The 17,211-nt window shown below is 37.5% G+C and overlaps 1 protein-coding gene across 6 annotated transcripts in view; it reads left to right on the forward strand.

Annotated features, from left to right (window-relative positions):
- LOC127512256 (spectrin beta chain, non-erythrocytic 1) overlaps positions 1-17,007 on the forward strand; it is a 78,331-nt gene extending 61,324 nt beyond the window's left edge. For 4 of the 6 annotated variants that reach the window (XM_051892995.1, XM_051892996.1, XM_051893000.1 and 1 more), the window contains 22 exons: positions 143-325; positions 518-720; positions 1,563-1,653; positions 1,838-1,984; positions 2,240-2,503; positions 2,733-2,957; positions 3,154-3,243; positions 3,361-3,654; positions 4,825-4,955; positions 5,044-5,248; positions 5,844-6,221; positions 6,339-6,583; positions 7,318-7,456; positions 7,584-7,668; positions 7,855-8,051; positions 8,159-8,274; positions 10,058-10,133; positions 10,564-10,677; positions 12,435-12,616; positions 12,714-12,887; positions 12,979-13,021; positions 13,672-17,007. In XM_051892995.1, the coding sequence (XP_051748955.1) occupies positions 143-325; positions 518-720; positions 1,563-1,653; positions 1,838-1,984; positions 2,240-2,503; positions 2,733-2,957; positions 3,154-3,243; positions 3,361-3,654; positions 4,825-4,955; positions 5,044-5,248; positions 5,844-6,221; positions 6,339-6,583; positions 7,318-7,456; positions 7,584-7,668; positions 7,855-8,051; positions 8,159-8,274; positions 10,058-10,133; positions 10,564-10,677; positions 12,435-12,616; positions 12,714-12,887; positions 12,979-13,021; positions 13,672-13,881 (3,792 nt within the window). In that variant the 3' untranslated portion in view covers positions 13,882-17,007. The remainder of the gene's footprint in view (positions 1-142; positions 326-517; positions 721-1,562; positions 1,654-1,837; positions 1,985-2,239; positions 2,504-2,732; positions 2,958-3,153; positions 3,244-3,360; positions 3,655-4,824; positions 4,956-5,043; positions 5,249-5,843; positions 6,222-6,338; positions 6,584-7,317; positions 7,457-7,583; positions 7,669-7,854; positions 8,052-8,158; positions 8,275-10,057; positions 10,134-10,563; positions 10,678-12,434; positions 12,617-12,713; positions 12,888-12,978; positions 13,022-13,671) is intronic. The other 2 variants (XM_051892997.1, XM_051892998.1) reach the window with 1 other exon arrangement.
- The last annotated feature ends 204 nt before the right edge of the window (positions 17,008-17,211 follow it).

The following is a 17,211-nucleotide window of genomic DNA, read 5'->3' on the forward strand; positions in this document are numbered from 1 at the left end:
AACTTTCTTTCAAAAAAAAATGTTTTACTGACCCCAAACTTTTGACCGGCAGTGTATATTTTACTAAAATTTGACAAAAAGCCTGAAAAAAGATACTTAATCCAATTTATCTTTGACTCCATTTGTGATTATGTGTGTTTAGGTAACTCAGGGACAGACTGATGCCCAGTACATGTTCTTAGCCCAGCGACTGCAAGCGTTGGACACCGGCTGGCATGAGTTGAGGAGAATGTGGGAGAGCCGCCACTGTGTCCTTGCCCAGGCCTTTGATTTCCAAACCTTGCTGCGAGATGCAAAACAGGCAGAGGGCTTCCTCAATAGCCAGGTGTGTATATGCAATACTGCTTGTACTTTTCTTGGTATTATACAACTAAATACTGTACATTCCATATCTTTCTACCTTTTGGAGAATGACACCTTTTTATTTGAATAATCTGCAAATAAATAAGGACTCCTGATTGGTGGGTGAAACCTTAATGAGAGCTAATAACCCAGTCTCATTTCTCTTTGCCCGCAGGAATATGTTCTGTCACACACGGAGATGCCCTCCAGCCTGCAAGGGGCTGTGGAGGCCATCAAGAAACATGAGGATTTCCTTACTACCATGGAGGCCAGTGAAGAAAAGATCAATGGTGTGGTCGAGTCTGGACGGAGACTTGTATCTGACGGCAACACCTATGCAGACAAGATCCAAGAGAAGACAGACTCCATTCAGGAGAGGTGAGCAGAAACAGAACAAATGAAAAGACATGATTAGAAGATCAGTGTGACCAAAATCATCATGTTAGGAGTATTTTTAATTTAGTAATTGAATCGCTGTAATAGTATACTGTAGCTATTTTCCCATAAATTTAGTATGAATTTGTTATATAAATTTACACAGAGGTTTGGCATCAGTAAGATTTTTTTAAATTCAATTTTTAAATTGATCAAAAGTGACGGTAAAGACATTTATAATGCTACAATAGATTTCTATTCCTAATAAATGCTGTTCTTTTGAACTTTTTATTCATTATTTGAATTCAGTATTTGAATGGGAAAAAAAATCACGATTTCCACAAAAATATTAAGCAGCACAATAGTTTTCAACATTGAGAATGTTTCTTGAGCAGCAAATCATCGTATTAGAATGATTTCTAAAGGATCATATGACACTGAAGACTCGAGTAATGATGCTGAAAATGTTTTAAAATATATTAAAATAGAAAAGTTATTTTAAATTTTTAACTATTTTACAATATTTTTGTTTTAACTATATTTTTGATCAAATAAATGAATGCATCCTTGGTGAGCATAAGAGACTTCTTTCAAAAACATAAACAAATCTTACTGACCACAAACATTTGAACTGTAGAGTACATACTACAATAAATACTTTAATAATGCAAAGTCATACTTAAGAAGCTGCACTGTATTGGAAACGTGTCGTATTCATCATGATTCATTTATGGTTCCTGACAATGATGTGCGTTAAATAAATGCCCATCCCCGAACAAACCCATTAAATCCAGTCCAGATAATATCATGTTTTTAATCTCATGTTCTTTCTCAATTTCCTTCAGACACCAGAAGAACAAACAAGCTGCCAATGAGCTGCTGGCCAAACTGAAGGATAATAGAGAGCTGCAGCACTTCCTTCAGGATGGACAAGAGGTAATAATACAAAATACAGAGTAATTATTATAAGACAAAGTCCTTCTGACTGATGGAGAAAGATAACACACACATATAAACTACACCAGTGAACCACAGCACCTCCTACAGGATGAATCCAGTGGTGTCACATTCAGGCCTTTGTGTGATTAATAAGTCTTCTTTTCCATCCCCGTCTCTGTAGCTGACATTGTGGATAAATGAGAAGATGTTGACGGCTCAGGACATGTCCTATGATGAGGCCAGAAACCTCCACAGCAAGTGGCAGAAGCACCAGGCCTTCATGGCTGAGCTGGCCTCTAATAAAGACTGGCTGGACAAGATTGACAAGGTATATTCCCATCATCTCCCAGTGCATTTAGATATTTTATGTACCTCTAAATACCAAAACATTTTTTGAAATTGTAATTTCCAGACCTGGAAATGTAATGGAAATTCATAAAAATTCTAAAAAGTAATAGAAATGCTCAGCTCTAAAATATATTATTTGCTAGAAATTGCTCTTTGTGTGGAAGTCTGGAAATATCACGGAAATTCATTGGTCATCCAAGGTTCGTCAAATAACTTCATTTTTTTGTTCTCGCAGGAGGGTCAAGTGTTGGTGAAGGAGAAGCCTGAGCACGAGCAGACAGTATCAGAGACTCTGAGTGGCCTGCAGAAGCAGTGGGAGGAGTTGGAGAACACCACTCAAGCCAAAGCTCAGTGTCTGTTCGACGCCAACCGAGCTGAGCTTTTCACGCAGAGCTGTTCAGCGCTAGACTCCTGGCTCCAGAACATCTCCTCTCAACTCCAGAGCGATGACTTTGGAAAAGATCTCACCAGTGTCAACATCCTGCTCAAGAAACACCAGGTAAATCCAAGGCCAAGAAAGATCACAACTCCAGATACTCACAGATCACTTTTGTGTGAAATTAAACCATTCTGTAGTCCGTGGGACAGAACATTTGAATGTGTAGTCCTTCTCTCTGGAAACAGTCCCAAAAATGTGAAATATGCTTTATTCTGTGTAAGTAGACAAGTTTTCAACCTAATGACCCCCTATGTGACCCTATGTGACCCTGTACCTGTTTGTGTCTCAGATGCTGGAGCATCAGATGGAGGTGCGTGAGAAAGAGGTCCAGTCTCTGCAGTCACAGGCTCTGGCCTTGGCCCAAGAGGATTCTGGGACAGTGGAGGTGGATGGTCAGCAGAGAAGGGTGACAGACAGTTTTGCTCAGCTGCAGGACCCTCTAAAACAGCGGAGGCAGCATCTTCTTGCTTCAAAAGAGGCTCATCAGTTCAACAGAGACCTTGAGGATGAGATTGTGAGTCATAAGCAAGAACAGCTACACAAGTTGTAAATAATATTCAAGCACATTTTACAAGAAAATACTATTTCAATCTTTCTACTTGTAAATTTCACATTTATTTTAATATGTTACTTGACATTTATTTGTAATTAATAATAAATTAATTAATTTTGACATTTATTTGTAATTAATTTTATGTTTGTTTCTAAAGTTATGGGTGAAGGAAAGGATGCCCCTCGCCACTTCCACAGACCACGGTAAAGATCTGCCCAGCGTTCAGCTGCTCATCAAAAAGAATCAGGTAATCAACTGCTCACTCAATGTTTTTGAAGCTATAAAAAAGTGTTTTACTTTTGATCATTTCCAGTCTTTTCCACTTTCTTTTTCGCTGTCTGACTGACTTTACATTATCCCCCAGACTCTGCAGAAGGAGATTCAGGGTCATCAGCCTCGTATAGATGACATACAGGCTCACGGTAGAAACATGTCCCCTGGGAAGGAGTCAGAGATGGACAAGGAGAGGAAAGCTGCTCTTGATGGACGTCTGGCAGAGCTGAGGGAATTGTGGGCCCTTATGATTTCTGAGACGGAGAAGAGAAACATGAGGTTAGCAGAAGCTAACCGAGCACAGCAGTTTTACACAGATGCTGCGGAGGCTGAGGCCTGGATGGGAGAACAAGAGCTTCATATGATGTCAGAGGAGAAGGCGAAGGTCAGTGAGACTGAACTATGTGGGAGTTTTTAACAGCTATTCAAAGATCCTTGAAAGAGATTTGCACATGGAAGTAAAATTAGACATACACTGCCATTCAAAAGTTTGGTTTCAGGATGATTTTATTTCTTTGAAAGAAATTAATACTTTATTCAGCAAGGACACATTAAATTGATCAAAAGTGACAGTAAAGACATTTATATTTCAAATAAATGCTGTTCTTTTTGAGTCCGGAAATAATGTATCTCGGTTTCCACAAAAATATTAAGCAGCATTGTTTTCAACATTGATAATACGAAGAAATGTTTCTTGAGCAGCAAATCATCATATTAAAATGTTTTCTGAAGGATCATGTGACACTGAAGACTGGAATAGCTATTCGCTGCTAAAAATTCAGCTTTGCCATCACAGGAATAAATTACATTTTAAACAGTATTATTATTTAGAGGATCATTTGGGATTTGATGTACATGTACCCTATAAGTCAAAGGTTTAGACACACTTGACTAAATTTGTTTCTTATGGCCTTGAAAAACTTTTGATCTAAAAGCTTTTGCTTAAACAATTAAAATTAGGGTAACACTTTATTTCACAGTGTCCTTGTTACACATGTTACATGAACTTACTGTAGTAATGACAGTAAATTATGCATAAATACATGCAACTAACCCTAAACCAAACCCTAATCCTTACCCTATCCATATAGGTAAGTACATGTTGTTAGTAATTAATATTACTGAGTAATATTACTCAGTACTTGTATAATTACACTGTATCAAGGACCCCTTAAAATAGAGGGTAACCAAAATTAGTTCTATAGACAAATATAAATTATGCCTATCTTTGACAATTTTTATAAAACTAACAGTTTAATTATATGTATTTACTAAATGGATGATTTTTTCAGATGAAATGAAGGAAAAGTAGTCATTAAGAGCCCAGTATACATTAGACCTCCTTCAGTACTGTTTGAATGCATCCCAACTTGCAAGTCATGTTTTGAAGAAGCTAAGATGTGAGATAGTTTTATTTAACATTTTTAGTCCCCACAAAATTCTCATGATTTCAATCATTCTTTAGTTCTGATGAGTTTAAGTACTCTGCCAAAGTGCTGTGCTGTTATTGATGTGTTTACATATGCAGTGTTTAAAGTTTTTATGGTTGTTGTAGGATGAGCAGAGTGCTCTGGTAATGGTGAAGAAACACCAGATTCTGGAGCAGGCTCTAGAGGACTACGCTCAGACCATCCACCAGCTGGCCAACAGCAGCAGACTCATGGTGAACAGCGAACACCCAGAGAGGTGGGGAGCATACTAGTATTGGTGGACTGTCAGATAAAGTATATAAAATGAAGTATTGGTATAATCCATTTTCCTTCTCCTCTTGTAGTGAAAGAATCACTCTGAGGCAGGCCCAGGTGGATAAACTGTATGCAGGGTTGAAGGATCTGGCAGAAGAAAGGAGAGGCAAACTGCAGGAGAGACTGAGACTGACCCAGCTGAAGAGAGAGGTGGATGATTTAGAGCAGTGGATCGCTGAGAGAGAGGTCGTCGCAGGGTCTCATGAACTTGGACAAGACTACGAACATGTGACTGTATGAAATCCATTTTTCCTCCTCACTTCCTAAATCTTCAATACTGGAATTGCAAAAACTTTGTTCAGTTTATCATATTTATGTGAACTACTACTTTAGGTTACATCTACAGTAATCTGGATACATTTGAAAACGCAACTTTTTCCTCTACGTTTTGGCGTTCCGACACTCTTGCGAAAACTAAACTTTTTAAAGACACTCTCTCAAGTAGATAAATTTTAAAAGCAGTTTTCGCATTGTTGAGTGCAACCAAATGACATCAGTAAAGTTGTGAGATATTTTGCTAATAAAGTGATTGTGCCAGAAAAATGTCTTGGGAACCTTATTATGTTTGGTTTCTCTGTATCACCTCAGTGAGCTTTTATTACATTTTACGCATGTACAGTATGATGATTTTAACGTTTTCCGGTGTTTTAGTGTGGTGAAAATCGCTTGAACATGCAAGTGTTTGAGGGCATTTTGAAATAAAAATGAATAAAAAAATAAATTTTTCAAATGTATCTGGATTAATGTAAATGTAACCTTAAACTTTCTTTAAAGATTATTCAGTGGGATTATCGTCTATAATTCTGGATGTTCTCTCTCGACCCTTCAGATGTTGCGTGATAAGTTCCGGGAATTTGCGAGGGACACTAGCACAATTGGCCAGGAGCGTGTGGATGCAGTGAACGCTCAGGCAGATGAACTTATAGAGTCAGGTCATCCAGAAAACGCCAGCGTAGCTGAGTGGAAGGATGGGCTCAATGAGGCCTGGGCCGACCTGTTGGAGCTCATCGACACACGCACACAGATGCTGGCCGCCTCGTACGAGCTGCACCGCTTCCATCAGGATGCCCGGGAAGCTCTTGGGCTCATAAAGGAGAAGAAGGAGACACTAGCTGGAGCTGAACTCGGACGGGACCTGAACACTGTCCAACACTTGCTTAGACAGCATACGGCCTATGAGCATGATGTGCAGGCACTCAGTGGACAGGTGAGAGCCTTCCTTTAACCTTTTCCCATTTATGTTGTACATTTTCTGATGCCATGATTTTGACCGTTTGATTATGTGTCTAAAGGTTAAAGGTCTTTCTTTGTCCCTTCACTGCAGGTCACACAGGTGCAGGACGATGCTGCACGTCTGCAGAAAGCATACGCCGGAGAGAAAGCTGATGATATCCATCGCCATGAGCGTGCAGTCACAGAGGCCTGGGAGGGGCTTCAGTCTGCCACTCAAGCCAGGCGGCTGCTCCTGCTGGACACAGTGGAGAAGTTCAGATTTTTAAACATGGTCAGAGACCTTATGCTGTGGATGGAGGGAATCAACTTACAGATTCAGTCACATGACAGTCCGAGGTACTTGCAAACATACACATTGTGAAGTCTAAATCAAACATACGCTACCGTTCATATGTTTGGGGTCGATACGATTTCTTAATGTTTTTGAACGAAGTCTCTTATGGTCACCAAGGCTGCATTTATTTGATCAAACAGTACAGTACAGTACAAACAGTAATATTGCGAAATATTGTTACAAATTTAAAATAACTGTTTTCTATTTTAATATATTTTAAAACATATGGCAAAGCTGAATTTTAAGCAGCCTTTACTCCAGTTTTCAGTGTCACATGATCCTTCAGAAATCATTCTAATATTGATTTAGTGCTCAAGAAGCATTTCTTCTTCTTATTATTATCAATGTTGAAAACATTTGTGTTGTGGATGCTTGTGGGTTTTTTCAGGATTCTTTGAGTTCAGAATAACAGCATTTATTTGAAATGGAAATCCTTTGTAACATTATAAATGTCTTTACTGACATAGTTGATTGTTTTAATGCATCCTTGCCTAATAAATGTTTTTTCCTTTAAAAAACAAACAAAAAACTTTTGAACGGTAGTGAATATAAACTGACATGCAAAAAAATTCATACATACAGTTAAGTACACATAATAATAATAATAATAATATAATGATATATGATATAATGACTCAAAATTGTACAAGTACAGTTGTTGGAAATCTGTTTAAGAAGGAATTACATACATGAATAAGTAAAGAACTGATGAGCCATATATTCTCTGTTGTTGTAGGGACGTCTCCTCAGCTGGTCTGGTCATCGCCAACCATCAGGACATTAAATCTGAGATAGACACTAGAGCAGACAGCTTCACTGCTTGCAGTGAAATGGGACGGACCCTCATCAATAACAACCACTATGCTTCAGATGAGGTTTGTCCACGCCACATACACACAAATGAACATGCACATTCACATATTAATCACTGCATGTTAGCCAAGGAAACCCACATATACCCACTCACACACTGTGAGGTAATTGGATGTCTGTGATTTCTAGATTCAAGAGAAATTGGATCAGCTTCAGGCCAAACGCACAGAAATTAATCAGAAGTGGCAAGAGAAAATGGACCACTTACAGATTGGTGAGTATGTGGGAGGAAGCTTGTTTCTGTGGCTCATAGCATGCTAAAGAGATTTACATCAAAGGTGGAAGTTTTGATATACATGTTTTTTGATGTTTTTTCTAATTATGATACTGTTTGACCATATGACATCCTTGCATTCATGTGAAATCTTATCTTATTCCTCTGCTTCTGTGTGTATGTCAGTTCTGGAGGTATTACAGTTTAGTAGGGATGCGTCTATGGCCGAATCGTGGCTTGCTGGACAGGAGCCGCTGGTCAGGGCAGCAGAATTGGGCTCTAACGTAGACGAGGTTGAGAGTCTTATCAAACGCCACGAAGCCTTTGAAAAACTGGCAGCAGGCTGGGAAGATCGTTTCACACAGCTAGAGAAGCTCACCACGGTTTGTTAACTACACACATACACCTATAAAAGTGCAGGATTTGTAATGATAACACCATTCATTGTATCCTTTTAATGTTCTCACTTTCTCATGTTATGCTCTGTCAGCTGGAGGAACAGGAAATTCAAAGGAGAAGAGAAGAGGAAGAGAGGGCCAGACGACCACCCACACCTCCCCCTGTGGAGGAAGTAGTACCGTCTGAGATTAATGATTCTGCTGCAAGGTAAGAAACAGACTGTACCATTCTATTCAGCTAGAGGGGTGGTAATTTTTTTCCACACATTTTTACCTCTTACCTTTTCTGCTTGTTACTATGTGTGTGTGTGTATATATGTGTGTGTGTGTGTGTGTGTGTGTGTGTGTGTGTATATATATATATATATAATATATAATTTTTTTTTTTTTTTTTTTTTAACCTTGTAACCAGTGTCAAAAACAAAAATACTCACCAAGTGCAAAATGCAAGTAAAAATAGGCTTTGGCAATGAAATACAGCCATTTTTTACACTACCATTCAAAAGTTTAAAGGGTTAGTTCACCCAAAAATGAAAATTCTGTCATTTATTACTCACGCTCATGCCATTCCAGACCCGTAAGACCTTCGTTAATCTTCGGAACGCAAATTAAGATATTTTTGTTTAAATCCGATGGCTCCATGAGGCCTACATAGGGAGCAATGACATTTCCTCTCTCAAGATCCATAAAGGTGCTAAAAACATATTTAAATCAGTTCATGTGAGTAACGTAGTTCAATATTAATATTATAAAGCGACGAGAATAGTTTTGGGGCGCCAAAAAAAAACCCAAAATAACAAATTATTTAGTGATGGCCAATTTCAAAACACTGCTTCAGGAAGCTTCGAAGCATAATGAATCAGCGTGTCGAATCCGCAGTTCGGAGCACCAAAGTCACGTGATTTCAGCAGTTTGACACGCGATCCGAATCATGATTCGACACGCTGATTCATTACGCTCCGAATCTTCCTGAAGCAGTGTTTTGAAATCGGCCATTACTAAATAAGTCGTTATTTTGTTTTTTTTGGCGCACCAAAAATATTCTCGTCACTTTATAATATTAATATTAAACCACTGTACTCACATGAACTGATTTAAACATGTTTTTAGTACCTTTATAGATCTTGAGAGAGGAAATGTCATTGCTCCCTATGGAGGCCTCACGGAGCAATCGGATTTAAACAAAAATATCTTAATTTGTGTTCTGAAGATCAACGAAGGTCTTACGGGTGTAAAACGGCACGAGGGTGAGTAATTAATGACAGAATTTTCATTTTTGGGTGAACTAACCCTTTAAGGTCAGTGAAATTTTTTTTTAATAGAAATTGATACTTTTATTTAGCAAGGACGCATTAAATTGACCAGAAGTGACAGTCAAATTTTTACATTGTTACAAGATTTCTATTTATATATAAATATATATATTTCTATCTATATATAAATAAATGCTGTTCTTTTGAACTTTCTATTAGGCAAAGAATCCTGAAAAAATGTATGACAGTTTCCAGAAAAATGTTAAGCAGCTCTAAAATAAATGTTTCTTGAGCAGCAAATCAGCATATTAGAATGATTTCTAAAGTTTCATGTGACAATGAAGACTGGAGTAACCATGCTGAAAATTCAGCTTTGCCATCACAGAAATAAATTTAAATTAAAATATAATCAAATAGAAAATTGTACAAATATTTCACAATATTATTGTTTTACTGTATTTGTGATTAAATAAAATGCAGCCTTGGTGAGCATAAGAGACTTCTTTCAAAAACATTAAGAAATCTTACCAACCCCAACTTTTGAAAGGTTGTGTATCTATTTTTATTATGTTATTTTTAATGTGTACAAGTAACATTAAATCACATGATTTAAGTTGATTTAAGAAAAAACTGCTAAACAAGACATTGCTATGGCCAGGTGTGGCAAAAAGATACTTTTGGACCATAGTTGCAACTTTCTTTTTTTAATGGCGTGTTTACACTTGGCTTCTCTTTAAGGACGAGTCTGGACCAGACTACATTGAACCAGTCAGTATCTGTCAATGGTGTCTACAGTGACCAGGAAACATCACAGGTCAGATATGGTCAACACTGTGCTTACATTAAATTCTCTATTCATATTGATCCAGTTAGGCATTCACTTTCATACATGTTTACATCATGTGTTAGTATACAGACACAGTTTTAAAATTCATGTCAAGACACGCGTGACGTCACAGTCCCGGTCTCAATTGTGCTGTCTTGTTGTGTGTTCAGTGTCTTTTTGCTTGTTCCTCTCTATTATTCATGTTGATATCAATGTTCTGCTGTAAACTCTTGAGTCTCTTTGAGTGTGGGAGAATGTTGCAACAGATTGGGTGTCTAACAAAACTATCAGTATGTTTTCATGGTCATGCTGTGTGGATGTCCTTTTAACTGTCAGAACAATATTTCAAGACAAACATATGCTAATTCTAACACACTCACATGTTAACACACATTCTTGTGACGTCTCTTATCTGCAGTCATTATCGGTCTCTGTATCTGAATTCAAGAAAGCCGAACCTAAACCAGAGAGTAAACCTCAGTCTAACCCAGTTTCTAAGCCTGTGCCTAAACCCCACAAGGCACAGGAGCGTGTGAGTACTAACCCCTGTAGCGCCAGCCTGTAGCCGTAGTGTAGCATCGCTGCCCCATTGCTGCTTGCGCTTAACAACCCAGTAGCCTTGCAGCATGATGGCAGCTATACCACACCTGCTAGAGGGCAAAGTCACAGCTCTGCTGCTTTCTATTGCTTTCAGTGGATCAGTCTTGTGCTTTTTTTGTATGTATTTGGCTACTGTAATTCTGAACTTTTGATATTTTTGTCTTGCTTGGGCCTGAGCTTCAACATCAGTGTTTGCACTAATATCACATACAAATTTCTATTTTATGATGGTAAAACACAGCTTTGTTTTTCTGTGGAGTGCTGTTGTTTTGCTGTGTGTTGTCAGGAGAGCTTAATTTACAGTAGGGCTAGTGTTTGTGTGCATCACAACAACTGACAACTAAATCCCTACTAATCCAACTCTCACATGAGACATTGTTTCTTTATTTCCTTCAGTTTCATCGGATTTTACTTTATTCCAAGGCAACTATTTTTCCTAACATTTGTATTTACGTATTTGGCTTAGAATATAAAATTAGTTTGAGTAACTGTTTTAAGCAGATGTGTCCCAGTGTCTTTGTGGCAGTGTTATTTCATTATTGCGTCCACATACCCCCAGCTTTTCCATACTGCCCGTTTGTCTTTGGTGGAAAATGCCGGTGTTTTTTTTTGTTTGTTTTTTTTTTGTCTCCTTATGTCTTTGAGTATGCCTTTGCTTTCCTTTTTGTGCATGTACATATTGTGCTTGAGTTTGAATATTTTGATTCATCTGTTCATAAGGATGATACAGTATTATCCTGGAATATTTGTTTGTCATTAGTGAGGGATTCTACCTCAAAATTCAGTTAGTCACAAAAAAAATAACTGTGCAAGTTAATTTATTAGATTTATGAAAATATGGAGACAGGACATTTTATGAAGGGTCAGTAGTATTTTTTTTTTTTTTTTTTTTTAATTACTACTTTTATTCAGCAAGGACACAATAAAATTAATCAAAAGTGACAGTAAAGACTTATAAATCTTTTGTAACAATGTAAATTTCAAATAAATGCTGTCAACATTGATAATAATAATAATATCCCCTGGTATCACTGATAAGGCTTAAGCTGTTTTAACTGAACGTAACTTAAACGTACATATCTTAAAATATGTCAGTGACATTTTGTATCAAGATGCACACCAGTTTTTTTTTTTTTTTTTTTTTCTTAGGGCATGTTTGTTTAAAGCTACTTAAATATCCTAATTGAACTCAGGCCTAATCCTAGCTTAATCTAAGCCCTGTCTGTGAAACCAGGCCTTAATTAATGTTTCTTGAGCACTAAACCAGGATATTAGAATGATTTCTGTATCATGTGACACTGAAGACTGAAGTAATGATGCTGAAAATTCAGCTTTGAATACATTTTGTTTTAAAATGTTCAATTAGAAAACAGTAATTTATTAATAATATTTCACAATATTAAAATTTTGTAATGTATTTGTAATGCAGTTTTGGTGAGAATAAGAGACTTAAAAAACAAAAACATCTTAAACCTTTGAATGGTAGTCAATGTGAGAGTGTAGTATTTTTAATGAACAGTTTAAAGTTAAAGTATGTTTGTTGCCTATTAATATGGCATGTAATTGTGAACAAGTTACATAAAGCCTTTAATGAATAAAAATAGTATTGACCAGTATGATAGTGACCTAATCACTATTTGAGTGCATTATTGTAATGTCTACTAACTGTGGCCTGTTTTGGTCAACCAGGGATCAGAAACGGAATCAGTTAACGGTCCGGGCCGTGACAGTGGTCTGGACTCAGCATCACGGCAAGACCCTTCAGCAACACTGCCAGGGCGAGGAGGAGCAGAGGCGGCCACAGAAGCCATGGAGGGCATCCTTTGCAGGAAACAGGAAATGGAATCACACAACAAAAAAGCAGCCACCAGGTGACACAGGAGGCAGAAAAATTATGAAAAATGATTGGGCGAATCTAATCAGGGTTTATCATGTAAATGGTGTGTTTTTCTTCCTGTGCATTTGTAGATCGTGGCAGAATGTATATTGCGTTTTACGTAAAGGAAGTATGGGTTTCTATAAGGACAACAAGAGTGCCTCTAATGGAATCCCCTACCATGGAGAAGTTCCCATCAGCCTCGATGAGGCTGTCTGTGAGGTAGCCCATGACTACAAGAAGAGGAAACATGTATTTAAACTTAGGTGAGAAAGAGATGAGGGGAGAAATTATGAAACTCAAGAAAATTAATGAAGTTCTTAATATGTGACATTATGGTGTTTTCTTTTTTTAAAGGCTTGGGGATGGAAAAGAGTTCTTGTTCCAAGCGAAGGATGAGGTAAGTTTTGCAAAGGATTGAAAAGAGAATGTTTTTAGGTCATACTCTGATATTAACCCTCTACTGCACACATGTTGATGGCACATGAAAAAAAAAATATTCCACATCATTTTTTTGGTTCATTTGGAACATCTTATTGATGATACATTTTTTTGACTGCACATGCAGGGTTCCTGCACACCCAGGAACCCTGCATCTTCCCTTCTTATAACACATTATGTCCAAAACATCCTCAAAGTACCCCTTATCACCCAATGTTTCTGAACATGCAAAAGAAAAAAATACACACACCGTCATACTCACACACATATTTTTTATGTACAGTTCATGTCATTTTAAATAAGATTACTAAAGCAAATAATCTTGCCTTCTTCTCACACCATGTGCTCCTGTGACCATGTGTCAGAACAGGACATCCCACCTTTAAATGGTGCTTGATTGTGACTCCCACATCTTACTGGACTGTTCTTTGGCACTTTCTCGACATTTCTAATTGGTTGTAATCATTTAAAGAAAAATTTACTAAACATAGGGCTTAAGAAAATTTTCCATTGCCTAAGGGCAACGCTGTGCTGTAGAGGGTTAAGTTTTAGAAAGATAGCTTCCTGTCGTACTCTTATATTGTGACTCAATCATTCTCTCTCTCTCAGGCTGAGATGAGTTCATGGATTCGAGCAATCCAGTCATCCCTGCTGTCCACCGAGCGTTCGCCGGGTGGCCCACGAGGTCTGAGTCGGGCGATGACAATGCCGCCAATGTCTCCCAGCTCGGGCGAGGGTGGAGGCGTGACCATGCGCAACAAAGACGGCAAAGAGAGAGGCGGAGAGAAGCGCTTCAGTTTCTTTGGCAAAAAGAAATAAGCACCAAAATATGCCACAGATCTCCACAGTGAGCCAAACAAGAGATGAAAGTTTGTCAACACTCAAAAGAAACTGATTAGAAAAGGCAAAGAAAACTCGCATGTCACTTCTGTGATAGGTTTTTTGTTTTTGCCCTTTATTTTTCTTCCACTCATTTTTTTTTTTTTTTAAATTCATCTCATTTCGCACTTCTTTGGATCTTCCTCAATCTCGTCTCCTAGATGGAACGTCACTTTTGGCCGGATGGTGAGCTCTGAGCTGAGAGAGTGGCGTCCCTGACCGAGAGCCATCCTGAAAGTTTAGCTCATACCTTTCAATTTGAGTAGTTTCCTTTTAACTTTTTCCCTAAAAATAATTTTATCTTTGGGTTATACGGCATTTCCATACTGTAATGACCAAGAGTGCTATTTTGTCTCTTTCCCTTGATGATTTCCATTTCTGACCTCCCACTTTCTTTGTGAAGGACTACAGTCCTTTTTTTTTTTTTTTTTTTGGTATTATTATTATACTTATAGCTAAAGATTTTATTGTTATTGCTATTATTAATATTGTTTATTTGCTGTTCGATTTTGAGTCAATTTAAAGTAAAATATTTAAAGAAAATGTAAGTATAGTTGGTATGATCTCATGTTCAGAGAGGACAAAGCAGAAAGAAGCCCATAAATCAGAGGTGGGAGTTCATGCTGGTCTTTTTCCTTTCCTTTTTATTTTTTCTTGATATGACTGTCGAATGTTTTTTTTTTTTTTTTTTTTATAAAGAGTAGTGTTTTCCAGCTTAAAGAGAAAAAAAAACACTATTTATGATGGTTTTATTATCTTTTTGTTTATCTTTCTGTTCTCTCTCTTTCATTTCCATTAAGAAATACTTTAAGTATGTGTTCTTATTCTGTGGCTTGTTCCTTTAGCTCATCAAGTTCCTTTATCCTCTTTAATCCTGTTCTTTTCTTAGACCAGAAAAGTGTTTGTTGTGAAGATTGAAATTGAGGTGTGATGCTGTGGTTTGGACTTTGGCTTTACAATTGCTCGAAAGCAAACAGACACAACACAAGAATCACTTGCACAAGCCAACATTAAACTCACGTTAAACAAAGAATTTGAGGACAGCATATATTTTTGTCCATTTTCAAGTAACTTTGATCTGAATATGTAGTTGACCAAGTTTCCTATCGGAATGTATTCTCAGGCGTCAGTTTTACCATTCACACACCGACGGACATGCGCACATGCGTTTCTCTCTCCTAACCCTACACTTTAAATACTTTCCAGGGATGAACCTCTATTATTGGGATTGGTGTCAGTGATGCTCTTGAGGTTGATGCTGTATTTTTAGGTGTGTGTGAGTGTACGTGTGCTCCGAAGAGGTTGCTTTCAGGTATATCGGTTGTGAATGTGCTTCAACTCTGAATGAGAAACAAAATTACTGAGGTATTCTTAATGTGGACCAAATCAACAGTTTTTCCCCCACGCATGGTGATTGAGATGATCTCTTTCCTTTATTTGTACATCACGAGTTACTATAAATTATCTTCCTTGGAGGAATGTGAAATTTTTACCACATACTTATATAATTGTAGGTTTTATACTTGCGGTCAACAAGAGATAAATCTCTCCTGTCCCGTAAGTAGCGTACACAGAGGCAGAATCAACGGCAACCTAGCTGACATGATTTCAGATATACTTTTGCAGTTAAACGCATGATGTCCTGGTGTAACAAGTGTACCCACTGTGGCATGAAAGCAGTATTTTTGTAGGATAAAGATTTTTCAGCCTCATATGATTGTGTGAAAGCTTGCCTTGGTGTGTTAATATTAGCGTGAGGTTTTTTTTGACGTCATACATTGAAACCCCTTCCTCTGAGGTGTGTGGAGTATTGAGCCATGTCCACTCTTATGTCAATTATCTCTCAATTTCCTTTGGAGACGCATTTAAGGGGTCGGCACGAAGACGCAGTAAACTGAACTTTTTTTGCTGTGACAATTGATGTGAAGGAAAATGATGCAGACTCTCTACTGAACCTTGTCCAGCCCTCACAAACAGCCTCTTTCCAGTTTTCAGTGATTGGACAATGTCACTGAAACTCATTTTCCGCTCTGTTCAGTGACGTGAATTGTGACTTGGTCCGAATGAGAAATTAGGAACTTGGAGTCACCTTTGTGAAACATTTTCTGGATCGGTCTGATGCTCTCCATCCTAAAGGATAAAAGCGCTGCGGTAAAATGATCTAGTTGTGCTTTTGTTCACACAGAATACCGTCATTGAGCTGTAAGATGATTAATTTAGTCTGAGCCTACACATACAGTTTGGGACTGTGTGCTACATTTCTTCCTGAGATAAGTCAATGTGTTGCATTTGGATTAGTCTCTCATATTTGTGCTGTTGATTTTTTTTTTTTTTTTTTTCTATTCTTCTTCATAGTTGCCTAATCTGAAAACGTTTTCTTCCTCTCACATTTTACACTTTTCAGTGTGGTTGGTTTTAACCCAGTTAGTTCAGATGGTCAATTACATTATGGCAAATAAGCCGGTCTAAGATAATTGAGTCTGTTTGTGTAAATTTCAATGGACTGGTGAGGAAAACTGTAAGGAAAATGAAATGTAATTATATTGCAATACATGAATACAGTGAATTCAATGGGAAGAAACTACTTTCAGTAAAAGTGAGTGGACTGAGTATTAGATTTGATGAATCTGGGTTTTTTTTAAGCAGACCCCCCCCCCCCCCCAACCAATAGTAGTGTATTTTACAACGTTTTAATGCGTCTTCAAAAATATTCCCACCAAACCCATTAAAAATACCATTTATTAAAGAATGTTAATTCCATTCTTGATTTTAAACCTGAGTTGTTAATATCACTACTATTATATGTTGTTATTATTGTTATTATTATTATAAAAGTCATAATATTAATAACTATTATTAATACTACTGTTGCAACTGCACCTCGTGTAAAACTGCAGCCTATTCCTGCTGAGTTTCTCGTCTGTAATACCAAACCCCGCCACTTGGGGGCAAGTGTGCTGTGGAGCATTTTTCATTACTGATCTAAACAAGAAAAAGACTTGTTTGTTGACTTGTGTATCTATATCTAATATTAGGAATAAAAACATGATTTGAAAAGAAAAAAAAGTGTGGCGTTCTTTTTCTATAAATTATGTAGATGTATAAATATAAGATTAATATTCATGCAGGGGAGACCGGGGAGTGTTGTAACACGGGTTCAGTTGTAACTGTCAGTTTGAAAAGTCAGAAAAGAGCTGCGGTGATGGAGAAGTGGCATGTGTGTGACATGGTTGATTATGACCCAAAAAAACAGATTTTCAGGAAAGTAAA

This window comes from Ctenopharyngodon idella, chromosome 5, assembly GCF_019924925.1.
Source record: "Ctenopharyngodon idella isolate HZGC_01 chromosome 5, HZGC01, whole genome shotgun sequence".
NCBI classification, from domain to species: Eukaryota; Metazoa; Chordata; class Actinopteri; order Cypriniformes; family Xenocyprididae; genus Ctenopharyngodon; species Ctenopharyngodon idella.